Genomic DNA, 17,287 nt, shown 5'->3' on the forward strand with positions numbered 1-17,287 from the left:
TAAAATCAATATAAAAGGGATCGACTCACTGGGATCCGAAGATGATTCAGCGCTTGAAACCCTTGCCGGCGTGGTGAGTCAATGATACCGTTGCGTGGATCGAAAAGCCTCACACGGTTTTCTTTAAAACAGCCTCACACTGTTTTCTCTTAGTTAGCCACTTCTTTTAAGTTAGCCTCTTCTTTTAAGTTAGCCTCTTCTTTTAAGAAAGCCTCAGAGAGGGCACCACTTGACGGAAGTCCAGCCGTCATGAGATGGTGCTTAGCATAGCGTAGAAAAAAGACACAAAGAGGCAGCAAGTATTTTCAGGATGGAGGGGCAGCTCCTTCGACTTCCCTCTTTTCCGGTAACTTTTTATTATCCTTTGTCCTCACCAACAGCATGGTCATCTGGCAATGTCTCACGTTACATCCCCTGGTAATGGTTTAACACTCCCATCACCATATAAGGTAATCACTGCCCAGAGGAAACACAACTCCATATATGGTTATACTGCTGCCTCACTGAGCTCTGTGAGGGACTGCGTAGCGTTACAAGCCACTACAGTGACTGCATGGCTCCCACAAGGAACGTACCCAATATTTCTATATTTTACATATTATGACTTTGATTAAACAATAAACAATAATGGCAGCAATCAATCAATTAATTAATTGTTGCAATTGTTGGGAGTGATTTGGCATTTCTTTGCTGGTATTCTGAAGGTTGATTTTACCATGAAATATTATAATTAAGTCCTTCATTTTTACAATTATATATATAGTTTTCATTATAACATATTTGCATTGGATTGACTTAGTCTAGAGTGGGAACTTAGTTGTAGCTTTTGTCATTTCTTTGGCTTGTAGAACTGACCTGTGCATAGCAGTGTAGAAAGGCAGTAAACAAATGGAACAGAAATGAATTTAAAAAAAACAAGTTTAGTTTTAATAAAATTATGAATGTTACTCAGAGCATAGCTATTGAAATTATTGGCCCTAACATAGCTGAGGTGTGCCTGTGTTGCAGCAAGAACCATTTTTGAAGATGCCTTCCATCCTGTGTGACGGCCAGGCTGTGGCTCAGCAATAGAGCTCCTGCCTTACATGCGAAATCTCCCAGGTTCAGTCCCCAATGGCATCCCAAAGGAGGCAGGGTTATACAAAGTAAGAGGCCTCCCCTTTCCCAGGAGGGAATGCTTCTTTTAAATAGAGGCATCCTGTTATCTCTTGTGGCCCTCCAGACATTGTTGCAATCTGTGCTATTTTTCTAGAAAAGAGGTGCAGAACTCACCATGAACACCTCCCTTGTTCTCTTAGAATGGCTCCTACCTGAGAAGTGCCGGAACTGAGTTCCAGTGAGTTCCAGCTGAAGAAAAAGCTCTGGTTGCAATACTACAGTTCTCATCACCACTGACCATGCTGGCTGGGGAAGGTGGAAGTTCACAGGTTCCCCATCCTCGAAATAACCAAATAACAGAATGCATCCCAATGTCCCAGAAGTCTATGAATTTTTTACAGATTTGAACAACTCCCTCCCTCCCTTTGTAGTGGCAGGGGAAGACAGCAAATTCATCACCATGGAGATGTCTGAAGGGAGTCTTCAAAGTCATTGTGATTTACTAATTGTATTTATTTATTTTTAAATATAATTATTGCTTTGTGTCATTTTGTCTTGAGTGATGTTTTTCCCCTCCCGTAGAAGGCAGCTTTGTAGATACAGTCATACTTGGGAGTCAAACGTTCCGGCTCCCAAACACTTGAAAACTGGAAGTGACTGTTCCGGTTTTAGAACATTTGTGTGTGTGTGCAATTGGAAACCATTTGGAAGACGCACCATGGTTTCTGAACATTTCAGAAGTCAAACGGACTTCCAGAACGGATTTCATTTGACTTCCAAGGTACAACTGTACTTCTGATTAAATAAATTCAACTATTTGCTCTTGCACTACAAGGGAAAATGCCTTCCACCCCTTTTGCACCTAGTCGTTGCCCCAAAGCGTAGAATTAGAGGGTCACCATATTCCATGGCAGATCATTTTTTAAAATTATTAATTGCATGTCAACCAAAACACTCACACTCTACCACACCTCCACTCTGACTAGTCTCTGCTTCTAGTCTGAGTATTTGATAGCAGTGGCTGCTGGGGACCATTGTTTCTGCTGGGCCAGAAGGCAGGGACAGCTAACAGAAGGCAAAGTCAGGGGTAGGATGAGCCTGGGGTCACAATGGGAAGAGCTAATGGTTGGAAGAGCCAGTTAGCGCTGGATCTCTCCCCATTCTTCCCTTGCTTGCAAGGACATTAATGATATGGTCACACTTTTCCCAAAGCCCAGCACCTCACTTAGCTGGCTTTGGGAAGGCAGTGTGAGAGCTATTGGGTGTCAAATTTTGGCCTCGCTCCCTGTCTCCGCTGCAACAAAGCAGTGCGTGAAGTCCTCTAGCAGCCCACTTGGTCTGAGAGGTTGGACTGCCCTGATATAGATAGTTCAAAATGATGGAAGAGCAGTTTGGATAATATGAACAAAATCAGTTTAATAAGATACGCAATCACTTGATTGAAAATAATAAGGGAAAGGTATATTTCTGAATACAGCTCATTCAAATTTATTTGCCCCATCATGGTTTAAAAGGACCAGGCAATATACAGTCATACCTCGGGTTGAATGTGCTTCAGGTTGAGCGCTTTTGGGTTGTGCTCCGCAACAACTCGGAAGTAACAGAGCACATTACTTCCGAGTTTCGCTGCTCGCGCATGTGCAGATGCTCAAAATGACGTCACACGCATATGCGGAAGCAGCAAAACACGACCCGCACACGCACAGACATGCCGTCGTGTCTTACGTTCCATTCAGGATGCGAACAGGGCTCTGGAACAGATCCCGTTCTCATCCCAAGGTACCACTGTGCATGCTTTTAGAAATTCTGAACAAAAAGAGTCATTGTTCAAGGTGAGATTTAAATTCCAATGAACTAGGAGAGAAAGTGAATATCTGGGTCACCCTGTGAGATTTCAGTAACCACATGATAGGGTAAAAGTTTGAGTGCAGCACAAGTGCGTTGCAGGTATCTATAGTTATCTTGGAATAGCCCGGATCTGCAAGGGGGGTGGCGCTACTGTCAAGCCACAGCGAGATTCTTGTTGAGGTTTAGACTGGATTTCTGGGAAGCAGAAGGTGAAATGCTGAAGGAGGCTGGTGAGGAAGAGGAAGAGCTCTGTTCTGGCTAGCTGTTCTCCTGGACATACACGCAAACCTGAAAAAGAAAGAGGACATCAAGCTAAGTGTCAGTTCCTAAGTGACTCTTCCAGGGAGCATGCAGACTGCAAGACCCTACACAGAAAGGCCCCAGACAGATGCTTTGGAGAAGGTTAATTCACAGGTGGTTGGTGTTGTGCACAGCACCCTTTGAAGAAAAGACTACTGCAATGCGCTCTCCGTGGGGCTACCTTTCAAGGTGACCCAGAAACTACAACTAATCCAGAATGCGGCAGCTAGACTGGTGACTGGGAGCGGCCACCGAGACCACATAACACCTACATTGGCTCCCAGTACGTTTCCAAGCACAATTCAAAGTGTTGGTGCTGACCTTTAAAGCCCTAAATGGCCTCGGTCCAGTATATCTGAAGGAGCGTCTCCTTCCCCATTGTTCTGCCCGGACACTGAGGTCCAGCTCCGAGGGCCTTCTGGCGGTTCCCTCACTGTGAGAGGCCAAGTTACAGGGAACCAGGCAGAGGGCCTTCTCGGTAGTGGCGCCTGCCCTGTGGAACGCCCTCCCATCAGATGTCAAAGCGATAAACAACTACCTGACATTCAGAAGACATCTGAAGGCAGCCCTGTTCAAGGAAGTTTTTAATATGTGACATTTTAGTGTATTTTTCATCTTTGTTGGAAGCCGCCCAGAGTGGCTGGGGAAACCCAGCCAGATGGGCGGGGTACAAATAATAAATTATTATTATTATTATGGTGTGCACAGCACCCTTCGAAGAAAAGAAAGACCTACGGCACTGGTGTGAGTGGCCGAATAAGTAAAAACCACCAGTTAAGAAGAAAATCATTTTGAAGACACCCAAACTGTATGGGGATTGGGGAGAGGGAAGTGGAACAAGAACACAGGAAGCTGCCTTATACTGAATCAGACCATTGCTCCATCTAGTTCAGTGTTGTCAGCACTGACTGGGTCTCCAGAATTTCAGACAGGGGTCTCTCCAGCACCTGGAGATTCTGAGGATTGAACCTGGAACCTTCTGCATGCAAAGCAGAGGCTCTGCCACTGGACTTTGGCCCTTTCCCTATCTTTTGCCATCAGTTGCTTTTAGGAGCATTTCAGATTAAGTCTCAGAGGCAGTGACACGGTCACAGCAATGGTGATGCTAATGTCTCATAAAAGGTGACTTACAATTTAGAAATTATTCAATCTGTTCTACCACAGAATTCTGTCACCTTATTCTGATTCCTGACCTAATTCTGCAGCGATCACAGACCAGGCTATCCCCATGTCTTCAGGAAGTGAATTGCACTGTGTGGTGAATTATTTTGTTGTGTCTATCCTGAATGCCAATCAGTTTTTTTGCCTGATTTGCATTTTTATTCTATGAGAAGGAGATAAAAAATTGTCTCCTGTATTTCTCCACACCATAATTGGATAAACCATCTATCACAATCTGATGTGTCATATTTTGTTTTGTTTAATATTCTGCTGAAAGCCACTCAGGATGGCTGGGGCAGCCCAGTCAAATGGGCGGGGTACAAGTAATAAGTTGTTGTTGTTGCTGTTGTTGTTTTGTTATAGCCAAGTCTTATAAACAAGGGCTGGCAAACTGGAGGGGGGGGGTGCATTGAGGGCTGGCACTCCTCCAAGAGCCACGTAAATTGAAGCTTAATCCAGAAAAGACAAAAATTTGAAAGGCAGATCAGTGGATAGGGATTCAACCCATGCTGAATGGGGCTATCCTCCCTCTGAAAACTAAAGAAGGAGGTTGTGGTTTAGGCTTATGTACACTTCCTCTTGTCCTGCTGCTTCCCCCTGGGCAAAACCACTCTTTAACACTCAATTCGAGCAAACCGCAATTTGGGTTTTACCTGGATCAACATTTGTTCCGATCTATCGCTAAAGAGCAAATTTCCCCTTGGAAAGGAATGGGACGAGGGGAAACTGCCAGAAGGAAATAGCTGTTCTGAGTGCTGCACAAATGTGACTTCTCTTCAGTGGGAGAATAATTGTGAGCGCAAACATTTGTATCTCCACAACGAAGATTTATGGGTAGATCTCTCTCTCCACACCCAGGACTGGATTTAGGTTTGATGAAGCCCTAAGTTACTAAAGGTAATGGGGCCCCTTATATGTCCAGCTGTCCTTTGTCAACAACAAATTGTCGCTTTTTGTGTGTGTTGAATATATGCTGTATGGTAATTTATGGACCTAATAGGTATCTAAAGCCATTTGCACATGACAAAATATGTATTTTATCAATGTTTTTTGGTTTTTATCTTATATTTTGGAGAATGTACATCCAGGTTTTTTCCCTTTAAATTTTTTGGGGGTCCCCAAGAGAGTGGGGCCCTAAGCTTGTTAGCTTATACGTAAATCTGGCACTGTCCACACCCACAAAGGACTGTATCTGAAGAAGCCCTTATAATGTGACCATGAAAAAAACACTTGCAATATTAAAATGTGTGATTATGAAACAGTAAATATCCCAGCTTTTAGTCCTCTGGAATTACCTGCTGAGAAAGGCAGGAAGCCCTCTCGTTTCACAAATTCCCCCTTTTTATTAAGGAAATGCTCTGGGTAAAATTCATAAGGCTTCTCCCACACAGTTTCATCCTTCAGTACAGATGACAGGTTGAAGATGACCGTGGTATCCTAAGTGTCCAAAGAAAGAGGATTTGGTAAAAGGATTACAATCAGCAGCATTGTGTTTTCCTTATATCCTGTCTCTATTTTGAAATATCTTAGGCTTCTGGAGACAATGGGCTCGTCCGTACTTCTGCTTGTGCCGTGCCTAGAAAACACAGGTCTGAGAAGTTTTCTCCTTGACTCCTGCTTTCTGGGCATATGTCCAAGCAGTTTAGGAGTTCATTCCCCATGCAGATTCAAGGCATTTGAGAAATCTTAAGTTTGGGATCAGTGAATAAATAAAGCAGTTTAAATTTGGTTCAACTCCATGCAAAAGAGAAAAACAGACTGCCTGCTTCTGTTCAGAATACCTTTACTCTGTTAGCAAAACTTATACCTTTGGGATGAAGAAGCCTTGTAATGTCGTGTCCCGGTATGCCATATGAGGCAGCATCAATGGAGAAACATCAGCAAATCGCTGAATTTCATTTATCACAGCATGAGTGTAAGGCATGGATGCCTGGTCCCCCATGGTGGCTGACCTGTTCTTGCCAATCACATCATCAATTTCTTTTTGGACTTTACCTAGAAAGGAAGCACACTTTCATTGTTCTCCCATTTATTTATTTTACAAACATATACACCACACAATAAGCAAACTATATAGGCAGTGAACATAATGCACCCACAGAACAGCATAAAAGTACATATCATCCAGACACACAGTATCTGATAGGTTGAGCTATACATCAGAAAGGACGGGTACAAACGGAAAGGTCTTCAGCAGGTGTCTGAAATTTGGTGTATTGATGGTACTTCCTTTGCATAGGCAAGGAATTCTACAACTTAGGTGCACAAGCAAAACAGCTTATTACTTGTAGAAGCAAGGTGAATATCATGTGCTACCTTTGATAGTGCCTCTCTAGCTGAATATAAAAATCAAGCAACTATGGTGGGGGGGAAGCAGTCCGAGTAAGTTGGTCCCCAAACAATTTGGAGCCTTCTATAACAAAAACTTGAATTTGGCTCAGTTAGCATGTAAGAAGCCTGTGCAGATCCTTAAGGGGAGATGTTCTATGCTGTTGATGGGAAACCTATAAATGTGTGTGTAGATCCCATGCTGCTGAGAGCTACACTTGATCTTTCCTCTGGAATCAGCAACCTGCAGATAGGAGAATACCTTATTTCCTGTTAAAATGCTTTTATGAACAAGGACATGTTCTGTTTGTTCTGTTCCAAGTGGTCACAGCTGGTTGGTGGTTCAAACCTGAGCTGGAGTTCCAGCAGGAGGCCCTGTCTAGGCAAGAGACCATCTCAAGGTTAGCTCAGGCTAGAGACTGGCACACAAGAAGGCCCAATTAGAGAAAGAGGAAGAGGAGCATTCTGTGGACAGGAATTGGACTATGATTGTGCCCTATGAAAAAGTTTGCCACAATAAATTGTCTTAGAATGCCAGTTTCGTCTTTGCTACCAAAGACTAAGAGCAGCTACAGATGTGCCCTTAATTCAGTGAAAACAGGAAGTCCAATGGCTTCTTGCATATTGTAGATCTCTGTCGAAACTTAAATTCCCATCCTAATATAGCTGCTCTTTCAGAAACTGGCACTAAAATCTCTCTTTTTAGAGCCAGTGTGGTGTAGTGGTTAAGAGCGGTAGTCTTGTAATCTGGGGAACCGGGTTCGCGTCTCCGCTCCTCCATGGAGCTGCTGGGTGACCTTGGGCCAGTCACACTTCTCTGAAGTCTCTCAGCCTCACTCACCTCACAGAGTGTTTATTGTGGGGGAGGAAGGGAAAGGAGAATGTTAGCCGCTTTGAGACTCCTGAAGGGGAGTGAAAGGCGGGATATCAAATTCAAACTACTCTTCTTCTTCTTCTTCTTCTTCTTCTTCTTCTTCTTCTTCTTCTTCTTCTTCTTCTTCTTCCTTTAGCATATAGCAGCTGCAGTAGTACTTACTCTGGACTTCTGGATTTTGGATCATGTACAGCAGGCCCCAGCGCAGAGTGGTGGCAACAGTTTCAGTGCCAGCAGCAAAAAGTTCAGTAATTATTAGACGAAGGATGTCACGATTGAAACTTGTCTTCACATCTTTCTTCCTCTGAGAAGACAAACGATATGCATCTCAAAAAATAAATAAATCTTATGGCACCTATATAGCATGCAGAAAGTGTCAAAGAGACTGGACTTTCCAGTAATAGAGTCATACCAGTTGGGCAAGGAAGGCGCTCTTAGCAGTGCTGCCACCCTCTGAGGTCCTGGAGTGGTGGCATATTTATCAATTTATTACATTTACATCCCACTTTTTCTCCAAGGAGATTCTGAGGCCTTGTGTCAGCGAAGCTCAGATGCTTACAGGAGAAGAAGACACAGGCATAGAGAGAGAACAGTTAACAGCGGAAGGCAGAGAGGAGGGGGAGAGCAGCTGTGATCTGAGCTCTGAACAAAGGGGAGACGAAAGACAGGGCCAGAGTGACAGGCTGCTGTGTGAGAGCTCCAATAGTGAGTCAGACACTGGAATGCTGGAAGCATTCTCTCCCAAATCTCGTAGAATCTAGACAGTGCAAAAGATACTGGAAAAGAAGGTGGGGGCTTCTGTGCTGGGGAAGGGGGAGGAGCTCAGTCTGGGCAACTCCATCTTCTGGGGAGGACGATGAGTAGAAGAGCTATGTCCTAGTTTGTTGTTTTAGCAATAAATTTGAAATAATAAACAGCTAGAGTTGTCTCGCATTTGTGGGAGAGACCAAGCCATAACACCTCATGAGATCCCAAGAGGTATTGGGTCCTCTCCTGGGTCAGGGCTGCAACCCCACTGCTCCACAAATCAGGTATGGCACACACAGAGATGCATGGGCATAGCCAGGATTTTTGTTAGAGGGGGGCAGAACCTCAGTTTGCTATGTATTTTTATTGAATTTTATTAATTGGGGGTGGCAGCTGCCCCCTGCCCCCCCCCGGCTATGCCCATGGAGAGATGCACTGAACAGTGAGTTGCTGATTTAACTAAGATTTTAAATTAATAGTTAGAACCAATTAGAGTGGTAGCCTTGCTTTGCAACTGCTTTGGATTACAACCGTTTTGGATTACAGTGGTACCTCGGGTTACATACGCTTCAGGTTATATATGCTTCAGGTTACACACTCTGCTAACCCATAAATAGTGCTTCAGGTTAAGAACTTTGCTCAAGATAAGAACAGAAATCGGGCTCCGGCGGCACGGCAGCAGTGGGAGACCCCATTAGCTAAAGTGGTGCTTCAGGTTAAGAACAGTTTCAGGTTAAGAACAGACCTCCGGAACGAATTAAGTACTTAACCCGAGGTACCACTGTACAACCATGTCAAACCCGGAAGTTTGTGTCCCTTTTTAAGGATTACATCCATTTTTTTTGGATTACAACCAATTATTGGGGGGAGGCCCCATTGGCGAAAGCACACCTTGGGTTACAACCTGTTTTGGTTTACAACTGGACCTCTGGAATGGATTATGGTTGTAAACCAAGGTACCACTGTATAGAATTGTATGTACCTTGGGCTGGAACTACAAAATACCAACATCCTACCTTTTCTATTTCTTCCAGAAAAGCATCAATGATGTCCCTCCTGCAGGATGAATCCCAGCTTTTCACGTGCACCTTCAGAATGTTTTCTATGTAGTTGTACAAACCCATGTGGTGTTTAGAGACTATCTGTTCCAGTAGTGGGATGTGCAGCAAGCAAGGTATCATATTAATGAGCTGATGCAGAATGGAAAAGAAAATCCATTACACCTGGTACAGAGATACAGTCACTAAAGAACAGTATTTCTGATGAAGCAGCAGTTTTTCACACCTGAGTACACAATCCTGATGCATCTTGAATGCATTCTTCAAGTAAGTGCAGCAGCTCCTGGAATTTCTGGTCTTTGTAGTCAAAGCGATAGCCAAAAGTCATAGAGGCGATCACATTGCTAACTGCATTGTTTATAATAAACTGAGGGTCAAATGGATGGTCTGAAAGAGAAAAAGAAGTGGGTTGATGATTCATCGCCCCTGCCCTGCCCTAACCACCATGGCTCCATTTGCTTTGCTCTCTTTAACGTACATTTATAAATGTTCCAAATTCAAAACTCTCTGGAAATCAAACCTAAGGTCTGAAGCACAACACTCTGGACTTTTACTGGTGGAGTTCTTTGACAGAGATGGGAGAAATACATTTTAGCTACTGATATTAGGCATGCACCTGCACTGCACTCTCTTCAGCACCTACTAAAGCATTTTTGTTTAGGCAAGCCCACCCAGATATTTTGAAAGTTCATGCAAGTTTTAATCTGCTTTTAGTGTATTGTTATTGTTATGAGTTGGGGGGGGGGTTTAGACTGTATGCCTGATCCTCCATCTAATTCCTGGATCCAGCATGGATTCAATTGCTGGAATAAGCAGGCCAGCCTAGTAATAGCCTGCTAAGTATGGGCCATTAAGGGGACAAAGGAAGTGGCTAGGTACCAGAAACCAAAGGGGTGGGCTTCCCTCCCTCAACAGTCTGCTAGTTAGAAAGACAGGGGGCTGGGAGCTGGGTGCAAGAGGGGCAGGCTGGGAAGGCAGAGAGTCAGAGCCAGGCCTGATTTCTGCTGGGATTCAAGGCTGCAGCTATGGGAGAAACAAGACCTTCTTGGGGTGTTAATGCTGTGAGCCAATCCATCATAGGCTCAGGTTATAGATATACGTAAATAAACCATATATCATAAAGACATGTGCCTTATTCCTGAAGGAAACACAAGCCTGGGTAAGCGCTCAGAACCCCTGCAATCTCACACCGCTCAGAGATTGGGGTGGCATGCAACATAATATTAACTTTTTTAAAGTCTTCAATTATTATTATTTATTCTTATTGATCATGTTATTGTTTTAAGGGTTTTTTAAACAATCAAACAGTGTATGCTTTTTATTAAATAAATAAATAAGAATGTAAACATTTTGAATTAAGCACATTTCCCACTTCCCACATTCCTAGGTTTAACGAACCTCCCTCAGCGCGGAATGCAGAACACAGATAGCCAGCTTCCTCAATCATTTGCCATTCCAGGGATTTCTTTCCCATTCCGAAATCTCTCAAGTTTGAGACAAGAAACCTCCTCTGCTCCTTCCAGGCATGATTATACTTTGCAAATACCAATCCTAAGAGGGCATAAAATTGAAGCGGTTAAAATGCTGACATAATATTGCTTCAGATGAGTCAGCTCTTACTGGCTAAAATTATTACGGTACATCTGGAGACCAATCATCAGACACTGAACCAAATCAGACTTGGTAAACAAACAAAAGGAATGGGGAAATGTATTACATGACTGATGGGGAAAGTTCGCTCATACTCTGTATCAAGGCACTATTGCTTTAATGTCTAAAAATTATTTTCATTCTCTCTTAAATGAGAGTCAGTTTGGTGTTGGACTAGGATCTGGGAGAGACTCAAATCCAAATCAGTCATGAAGCTCCTCAGCCAGAGAAACAGTCCACCCCTTGCCATTCAGGAATCACAGCTAAAGAATCTTTGACATCCATCCTCAATGAGGGAGAGTCCACCACCTTCTGTGAGAGTTTGTTTCACTGCCAAACAGCTCTTATCATTCACACTCAATGAGCTTTTGAACCTCAAGAAAAACAGTGAGAACCAAAATGCTCCTTTCTTATGCTTGGAAGCATTAACAGACCATTATTTAATTCCCACTCTTCCTATTTGAATTGCTTTATTGCCAACAGATGGAAGGGATGCTCCCTGGTTTGCTTTCTTCCCATCTCCTTCAGCACCGTGGACTGACAAAGCCAGACATACCTTGCTTGTATCCTGCCAAATAACTCTGGACAGGCATATCAGGACGATCAGCAAAATCCTCTGACTTGTGGACTAAAGCTTCTTTCACTAGCTTGAATCCATTCACCACCACGACATTGGTATAGAAGGCTTGCAGGCTGTAAATGTTCCCGTACTTCTTAGACAGCTGTAAATATATGACAGCATAAAATGTCCATATGCTAATATATATCTAGGTATGCAAGCAGAGCCATCTTACCCATAGGAGTTAGTGGTGCCTCGTGCCAGGGCGTCGGACTCTCAGGGGCGCCCCAGTGAGTGGGGGAGCTGCGCGGCTTTGCCAGTGGCCTCCCCTTTCCCTGCACGCACGCCAGCTGTGCCCCATCAACCATATGGCTGGTGGGCGTGCAGCTTGCCTCCCAAGCTTCCATGGGAAGAGAGCGATCCCCGCAGAGGCTTAGGCTGGAAGCTGCGCCCCACCAACTATATGGCTGGCGGGTGCGCAGCTTCCCTCCCAAGCCTCTGCAGGGATTGCTCTCCTGCAGTGGCATGGGGGAGAGTTGCGCCCCCCGATGGCTGGCAGTGTGCAGCTTCCTTCCCCCCCAAACACTATCCATGGTAATTTGGGGGCACTGGGCGGATATTTGCACCCTGGCACCACATCTGCTAAAGACGACCCTGTATGCAGGTTTTGGAATAATAATTATTTGACCAGAAATACAACAAATGACAACCTAGTGATGAAGGCTGTGACCAGATTACCTGTGTGTCTGCTACGTCAGTTGCCCAAGTGCTAAATGCAGGTGGCCAACTTCAAGGTACCCCTCTTTCATCTTATGGGTTCCTTTTCCTTTCAGCAGGTGGAAGATGGCTAACCCTTCCAATAGTGGACTGTCCTTGTAATGTTGGGCTCATGCACTCCCCTACTTAGTATGTCTAGTGTTTCTCTAAATCAGTTTTAAAATTACAAAAATGAGACTCCAGCCATAAACTTACATCCAATCGAACTCAACGGGGTTGAACTGCTAATAGTGGTTTTATATGACATTTCTCTAAATCAAAACAGTCCTCTTTTTATTGTACACAGAAGAAAGAATTCTACTCTTTACTCAAGCATCCTTAATTCTAATAAGGAAACTAATGAATGCTTGAATTGGTGGGTCGATTGTTGTTAATCATTCTTATAAAACATGAACCAATTCCAGTTATTAAACCTTCCTACTACTATGCACCTAACTCTTTATATATAGTCTTCTGTAGATGTATATCCAACATTCACAATTAAAGAAGGTTGCTCCCTCACACAACCATTCAGTGAAAATAAAAGCAAGTGTTATTAGGAACAGCCCTACAGCACAGGCACCTGTGCTCATTATCTTAGAAGAATGTTGAGGTGATCCTTTTTGGGGGGAGGGGAAGGATTAAGCCTCCCCCCAACTGCTTTTCATGGGTTATTGTATTCTAGAGTTGTGATTAGAGTAGGAAGAATGTGCACTAAAAGGTTACAAATTTCTCCTCCGTCCACTATATGGGGAGGTTTCAGGATGGAGGAAATGAAAAAAAAAAATTCATTCTCAGTAGCAAAAAATCTCTTCCGCTCTCTGTATAATAATAATAATAATAATTAAAAAAAAATACCCCACCCATTTGGCTGTGTTTCCCCAACCACTCTGGACGGCTTCCAGCACATATAAAAACATAATAAAACATCAAACATTAAAAATATAGCAATAGTGTTCAGATTCAGGGCCAGCAGTCAGTCCTGAGCTCAAACTCTTTAATATACTAAGGAAGAGGAAAGTAGTCATTTTTCTTCCCCATCCTTGCTGCCTGTCCTTCTGCACACCCACCCAAACCACCGATAGGTTCCTGTTACAGGCTGTCTGGAACCCTGAATGAGTGCCCTCCTGGCTGGAGCCAACCCTCAAAACATCTTGTTGCAGCTCCCCGCTAAACTCAGTGTACCCACCCATATGTTTAAAAGCAATATCATCTAATAGAAAATAATGTGACAGTTGACTGCTGTGAACTCACACTGAAAATTGTGAACTATCCCAAACTGGTTCAAATTTGCTGTTTCTTATTTGGTCAATCAGTTCTGTAACCAACACTTAACATACTTCTATTGTGCCCATTCAGAGCTAAAATGTCCAGGAGGCTAACTGCAATGACTGGCGTGGGGCAAGGCAGGTGAAACCAAAATATAATTCCAAGGGTGCAACAGAATTAACACACAAGCATAACACCCCATCAGCATGCATGAGCCAATATTATAAGCCACAAAGGAACTGTGGGGAAACAGACAAGTTGCCCCCCCCCAACACTCACTGCCGCAGCTCAATATGGAATCAAGCCAATGGCAGGTTAACCTTCTTCACTTCTGTTCCCCAAACACAGCACTCTTTGCTGGTCACCAGAGGAAGAAGTCTGAGGGAGGTGGTGTTCAGCTATAGAACGGACTCCCTCAGAAGCTGGTGCACTCTCCTTCATTGGAGCATTTAATCAGATGTTGGATGGCCATCTGTCACGGATCCTTTAAATTCCTGCATTGCAGGGGGTTGGATAAGATGACCCTTGGGATCCCTCCCAACTCTACAATTCTATGATCCAGGTCTCTTTTTTCCCTTGGCACTTACCTGAGTGAAAGAAAGATGAGGCTTCCTCATATCAATCTGCAAAAGGGTGCCGATAAAGGGCAAGGAAATAGGCCCTGGCGGGTAGTTGCTCCAAGGCTTCCTACGCTTCATAAAATCAAAGGATAGAGTTAACAAAAAGAATAGTATAACCAGCAACATGAGGTTATTCCATATGGCCATGAGCATGGAGAACACCCAGTGGAATGGCTCCATGATTTCTCCCTGCACTGATTCAGTCTCCTGCTTTTACTTCCTTTTGTCTGAAAAGTTCCTCCTGTGTGTATTGTGTTCCGTAGAGAGAGAGAAATGATACTAAACTGAAGTCAGAATTACTTCCTTAACACATCCCTGTGCTCCCTCCTTCCCTCTCTCTCTCTGTTTTTAAGTAACTCCTGGAAAAATTGTGGGAGGGCCAATGAAGAATAGAATGAATCTGTTACGAAAAAATGAGCTGTTTTTTCTGTGTCCTGCTTCTGGTAAGAAGCTCAGAGTTCTTCCTGGTAAAGAAGCTAGAAGATGAACAATGCCCCACTCTCTGAGCAGAAACTTCCAATTTACTTCTCCCACAGCTGAGTATATGAAGCAAACACACATGTTGCTATATCTTCAGAATTGAAAGGAAAATAATAATATTCATGTTTTGTAATAAACAAAATGTCCTGACTTACATGTTGAGATTCTGCCTATTTACACCATCCTTGTTTTTAATCAACCGTCTTGCCTATCAGAGCTATATAATAGAGCTGAAATAGATCTTTTTTTGACGTCAGATCGTGAACTATCCAAAATTATATCAAATTTGCTGTTTTTTATTTGGTTGATCGGTTCTGTATCCAACACTTAACAAACTTACAGGCAGTGCTTTTTTTCTGGGGGGACGCAAGAGGACGCATACCCCTAAACATTTTGTGAATCTTTGTACTTTGGTCCATTTACTGTATTTATTTTCCCCGATTTTAACTATATTTTCTTGAGTCAAAATGAGAGTACCCCTAAACATTTTTTTAGAAGAAGAAGAAAAAGCACTGCTTACAGGTTGGCCCAAAAGTAGATATACTGCTTTAGAATCCACTTCCTTTGTTCTTGACTCAAGTTCACTGTCATCATTCACAATATCAGTAAAGAAAAATAACCCTTTTATCTACTCCACTATTCTTTCCAACTGCCAGCCTGAAATTTACTGCCACTTTGTTGTGTGCCAACTATGTGTATCCATATAATCAGTTGTGATTAATTTCATTGATTCAGCTGTATACCTACTTTTGGGCCACCCTGCATACTGTGCCGATACAGATCTAAAATACTTTTTTCATATTACATTCACCTGTGTGTGTAATATTTTTTCAGACAAATCAGTTACAAAATATTAAGATACATATTTATCATATTCATACTGTACCTTCATCCTTCTTCAAAATCTCTGATGCTTTTGGAGAATATATTGAGCTGGCATTAGAGGACTTGATAATGTTATTACTCCATCAGCATAAAGACTTACAGTATTTTGGAAATAGAAGGACCTACTTCTACATTTGTTCATTAGACTTAATCATAATTGCAGATGCTTCAATGCCTATAGCAAAACACAATGCAGAAGGGGAGGTTGTCATATTCTTCTGTATGAATATTCCAGAGTTTGCACATTAACAATTAAAACTGTTGATGGAATAGTATATGATGCCTTGATACTGTCAATAGTATTATTCCTTCTGTTCATTTTTTTCTTGTGAGTAAATCCACCACTGACTTTGTGCTACTGCTGGCTCCCATTTGACTTGGCACCTTGCGCTATTCTGGCTGTAGATGTAGGTCAGGCCCAACAACTTGGTCCCTAGTGCTGCCTCAGTGCCTTGGGTGGAGGAAAACATCTGTGTAAACCGCCATGTTTTGCAATGGCCTCATTCCGCACCCCCCCCAGCTGACCCCGTCATGCCTCAGACCCCTGAAGAGAAGCCAGCAGAGGGCTGAGAGGGATACACTCCCAATGCCTATGCCAAGGTTTACCTACGGCTGAAATAAATAAATAAAGTTGTGACCAATTTTAATCTCAAAATGTTTGTTGTGGTCTGGCTCCTGGGGGGAGGGGTTGCTGAGACTGCATACGCAATGTCAGGAGAAGTTTATCTTATATTGATCATTTTGGGGGAAACGTAGAGCAGATTGTGAAAAGCAGCCTCAACAAGAAATATTGAGAGAGATTACAAGTTGGCCTAAGGCCAGATCTGAATCTGTGATAAAAACCAGATATTTAATTACAGGGTTCGCATAACTAGAATCTTGCTTGACTGTAGCCCAAATTGCCTCATCCCATGCAGTCCTAATTTTGGCTGTGGCCTGTTAGGGCTTAACGGAGCATAGGCACCAATACCACAGCTGCAGTCAGCATGCCAGCCTGGGTAGGAGTTGGGGGAGTGGGCAGGTTGTTGTGTCAGTCTGGAGCTGGCGGAGTGACTGGGCTCAAATTGGACTTGGACCAGTTGATGCTGACCCTCGTCTAGGCCCTGGACAGGACTTCCACATTGCCTTTGCTCCTCAACTGATGCTTGTATCTTCTTCCAGTTCCTGTGCAGATGTTCACGTCTTTTGTCATGTTTTAGGCAGGTTATCATCTTTTAAAAAACATTTGTTGATTCAGTTAGATGTTTGTACAGGAACTTTTTTTTATTTAAAGGCCAGTTAGTTTTTCTTTAAACTTGGAAGACTGCTTGAAGAGGAGATGAGATAGAAGTGAATTCATGATTGCCACAAGACCCAGCCAGCATTCTGCACAGATAGCTGGAGAATGGGAGTGGAAAAGTAGGCAGACTTCATGACTGCCACACCAGCCAGCCATTCAGCTGGCAGTTGCTGGAAATGGAGATATTTGTTTTCCTCTTAACTTGATTCAGCTTGGAAAGAGTGAATGCAGATCCACAGCAGGTGCGCCACTCCAGAAATGTATTTCGGTACACAGCCTTTTGTGACTAATGGACCTTGGGTCATCCTCCCGGAGACCCCGAAGCCAATCAGGGCTGGGAGGAGTGTCAACCAATCAGGAGGGGGCAGCGAGTTA

At 43.4% G+C, this 17,287-nt stretch overlaps 2 protein-coding genes across 5 annotated transcripts in view; one reads left to right on the forward strand and one right to left on the reverse strand.

Annotated features, from left to right (window-relative positions):
- The window catches only part of LOC307225780 (cytochrome P450 2D14-like), a 46,150-nt gene extending 44,504 nt beyond the window's left edge, over positions 1–1,646 (forward strand). Inside the window, exon 10 of one of the 2 annotated variants that reach the window (XM_079993935.1) lies at positions 1,009–1,646. In XM_079993935.1, the coding sequence (XP_079850061.1) occupies positions 1,009–1,071 (63 nt within the window). In that variant the 3' untranslated portion in view covers positions 1,072–1,646. The remainder of the gene's footprint in view (positions 1–1,008) is intronic. The other variant, XM_079993938.1, reaches the window with a different exon arrangement.
- LOC307225781 (cytochrome P450 2D6-like) lies at positions 1,591–17,239 on the reverse strand. 3 transcript variants are annotated; one of them, XM_079993940.1, is made up of 10 exons: positions 16,759–17,239; positions 14,236–14,335; positions 11,621–11,786; positions 10,813–10,965; positions 9,641–9,801; positions 9,373–9,546; positions 7,772–7,913; positions 6,215–6,402; positions 5,703–5,844; positions 1,591–3,234 (listed from the first exon to the last, which is right to left on the reverse strand). In XM_079993940.1, the coding sequence occupies exons 1-10, from the start codon at positions 16,842–16,844 to the stop codon at positions 3,056–3,058; spliced, it is 1,491 nt and encodes a 496-aa protein (XP_079850066.1). In that variant the 5' UTR covers positions 16,845–17,239; the 3' UTR covers positions 1,591–3,055. The 3 variants fall into 3 exon arrangements, with proteins under 3 accessions (XP_079850066.1, XP_079850067.1, XP_079850065.1); XM_079993941.1 differs by having other exon boundaries at positions 15,635–16,871; XM_079993939.1 differs by lacking the exon at positions 16,759–17,239 and having other exon boundaries at positions 14,236–15,559.
- Positions 17,240–17,287: the final 48 nt, after the last annotated feature.

This window comes from Podarcis cretensis (assembly GCF_951804945.1).
Source record: "Podarcis cretensis genome assembly, chromosome: 10".
NCBI classification, from domain to species: Eukaryota; Metazoa; Chordata; class Lepidosauria; order Squamata; family Lacertidae; genus Podarcis; species Podarcis cretensis.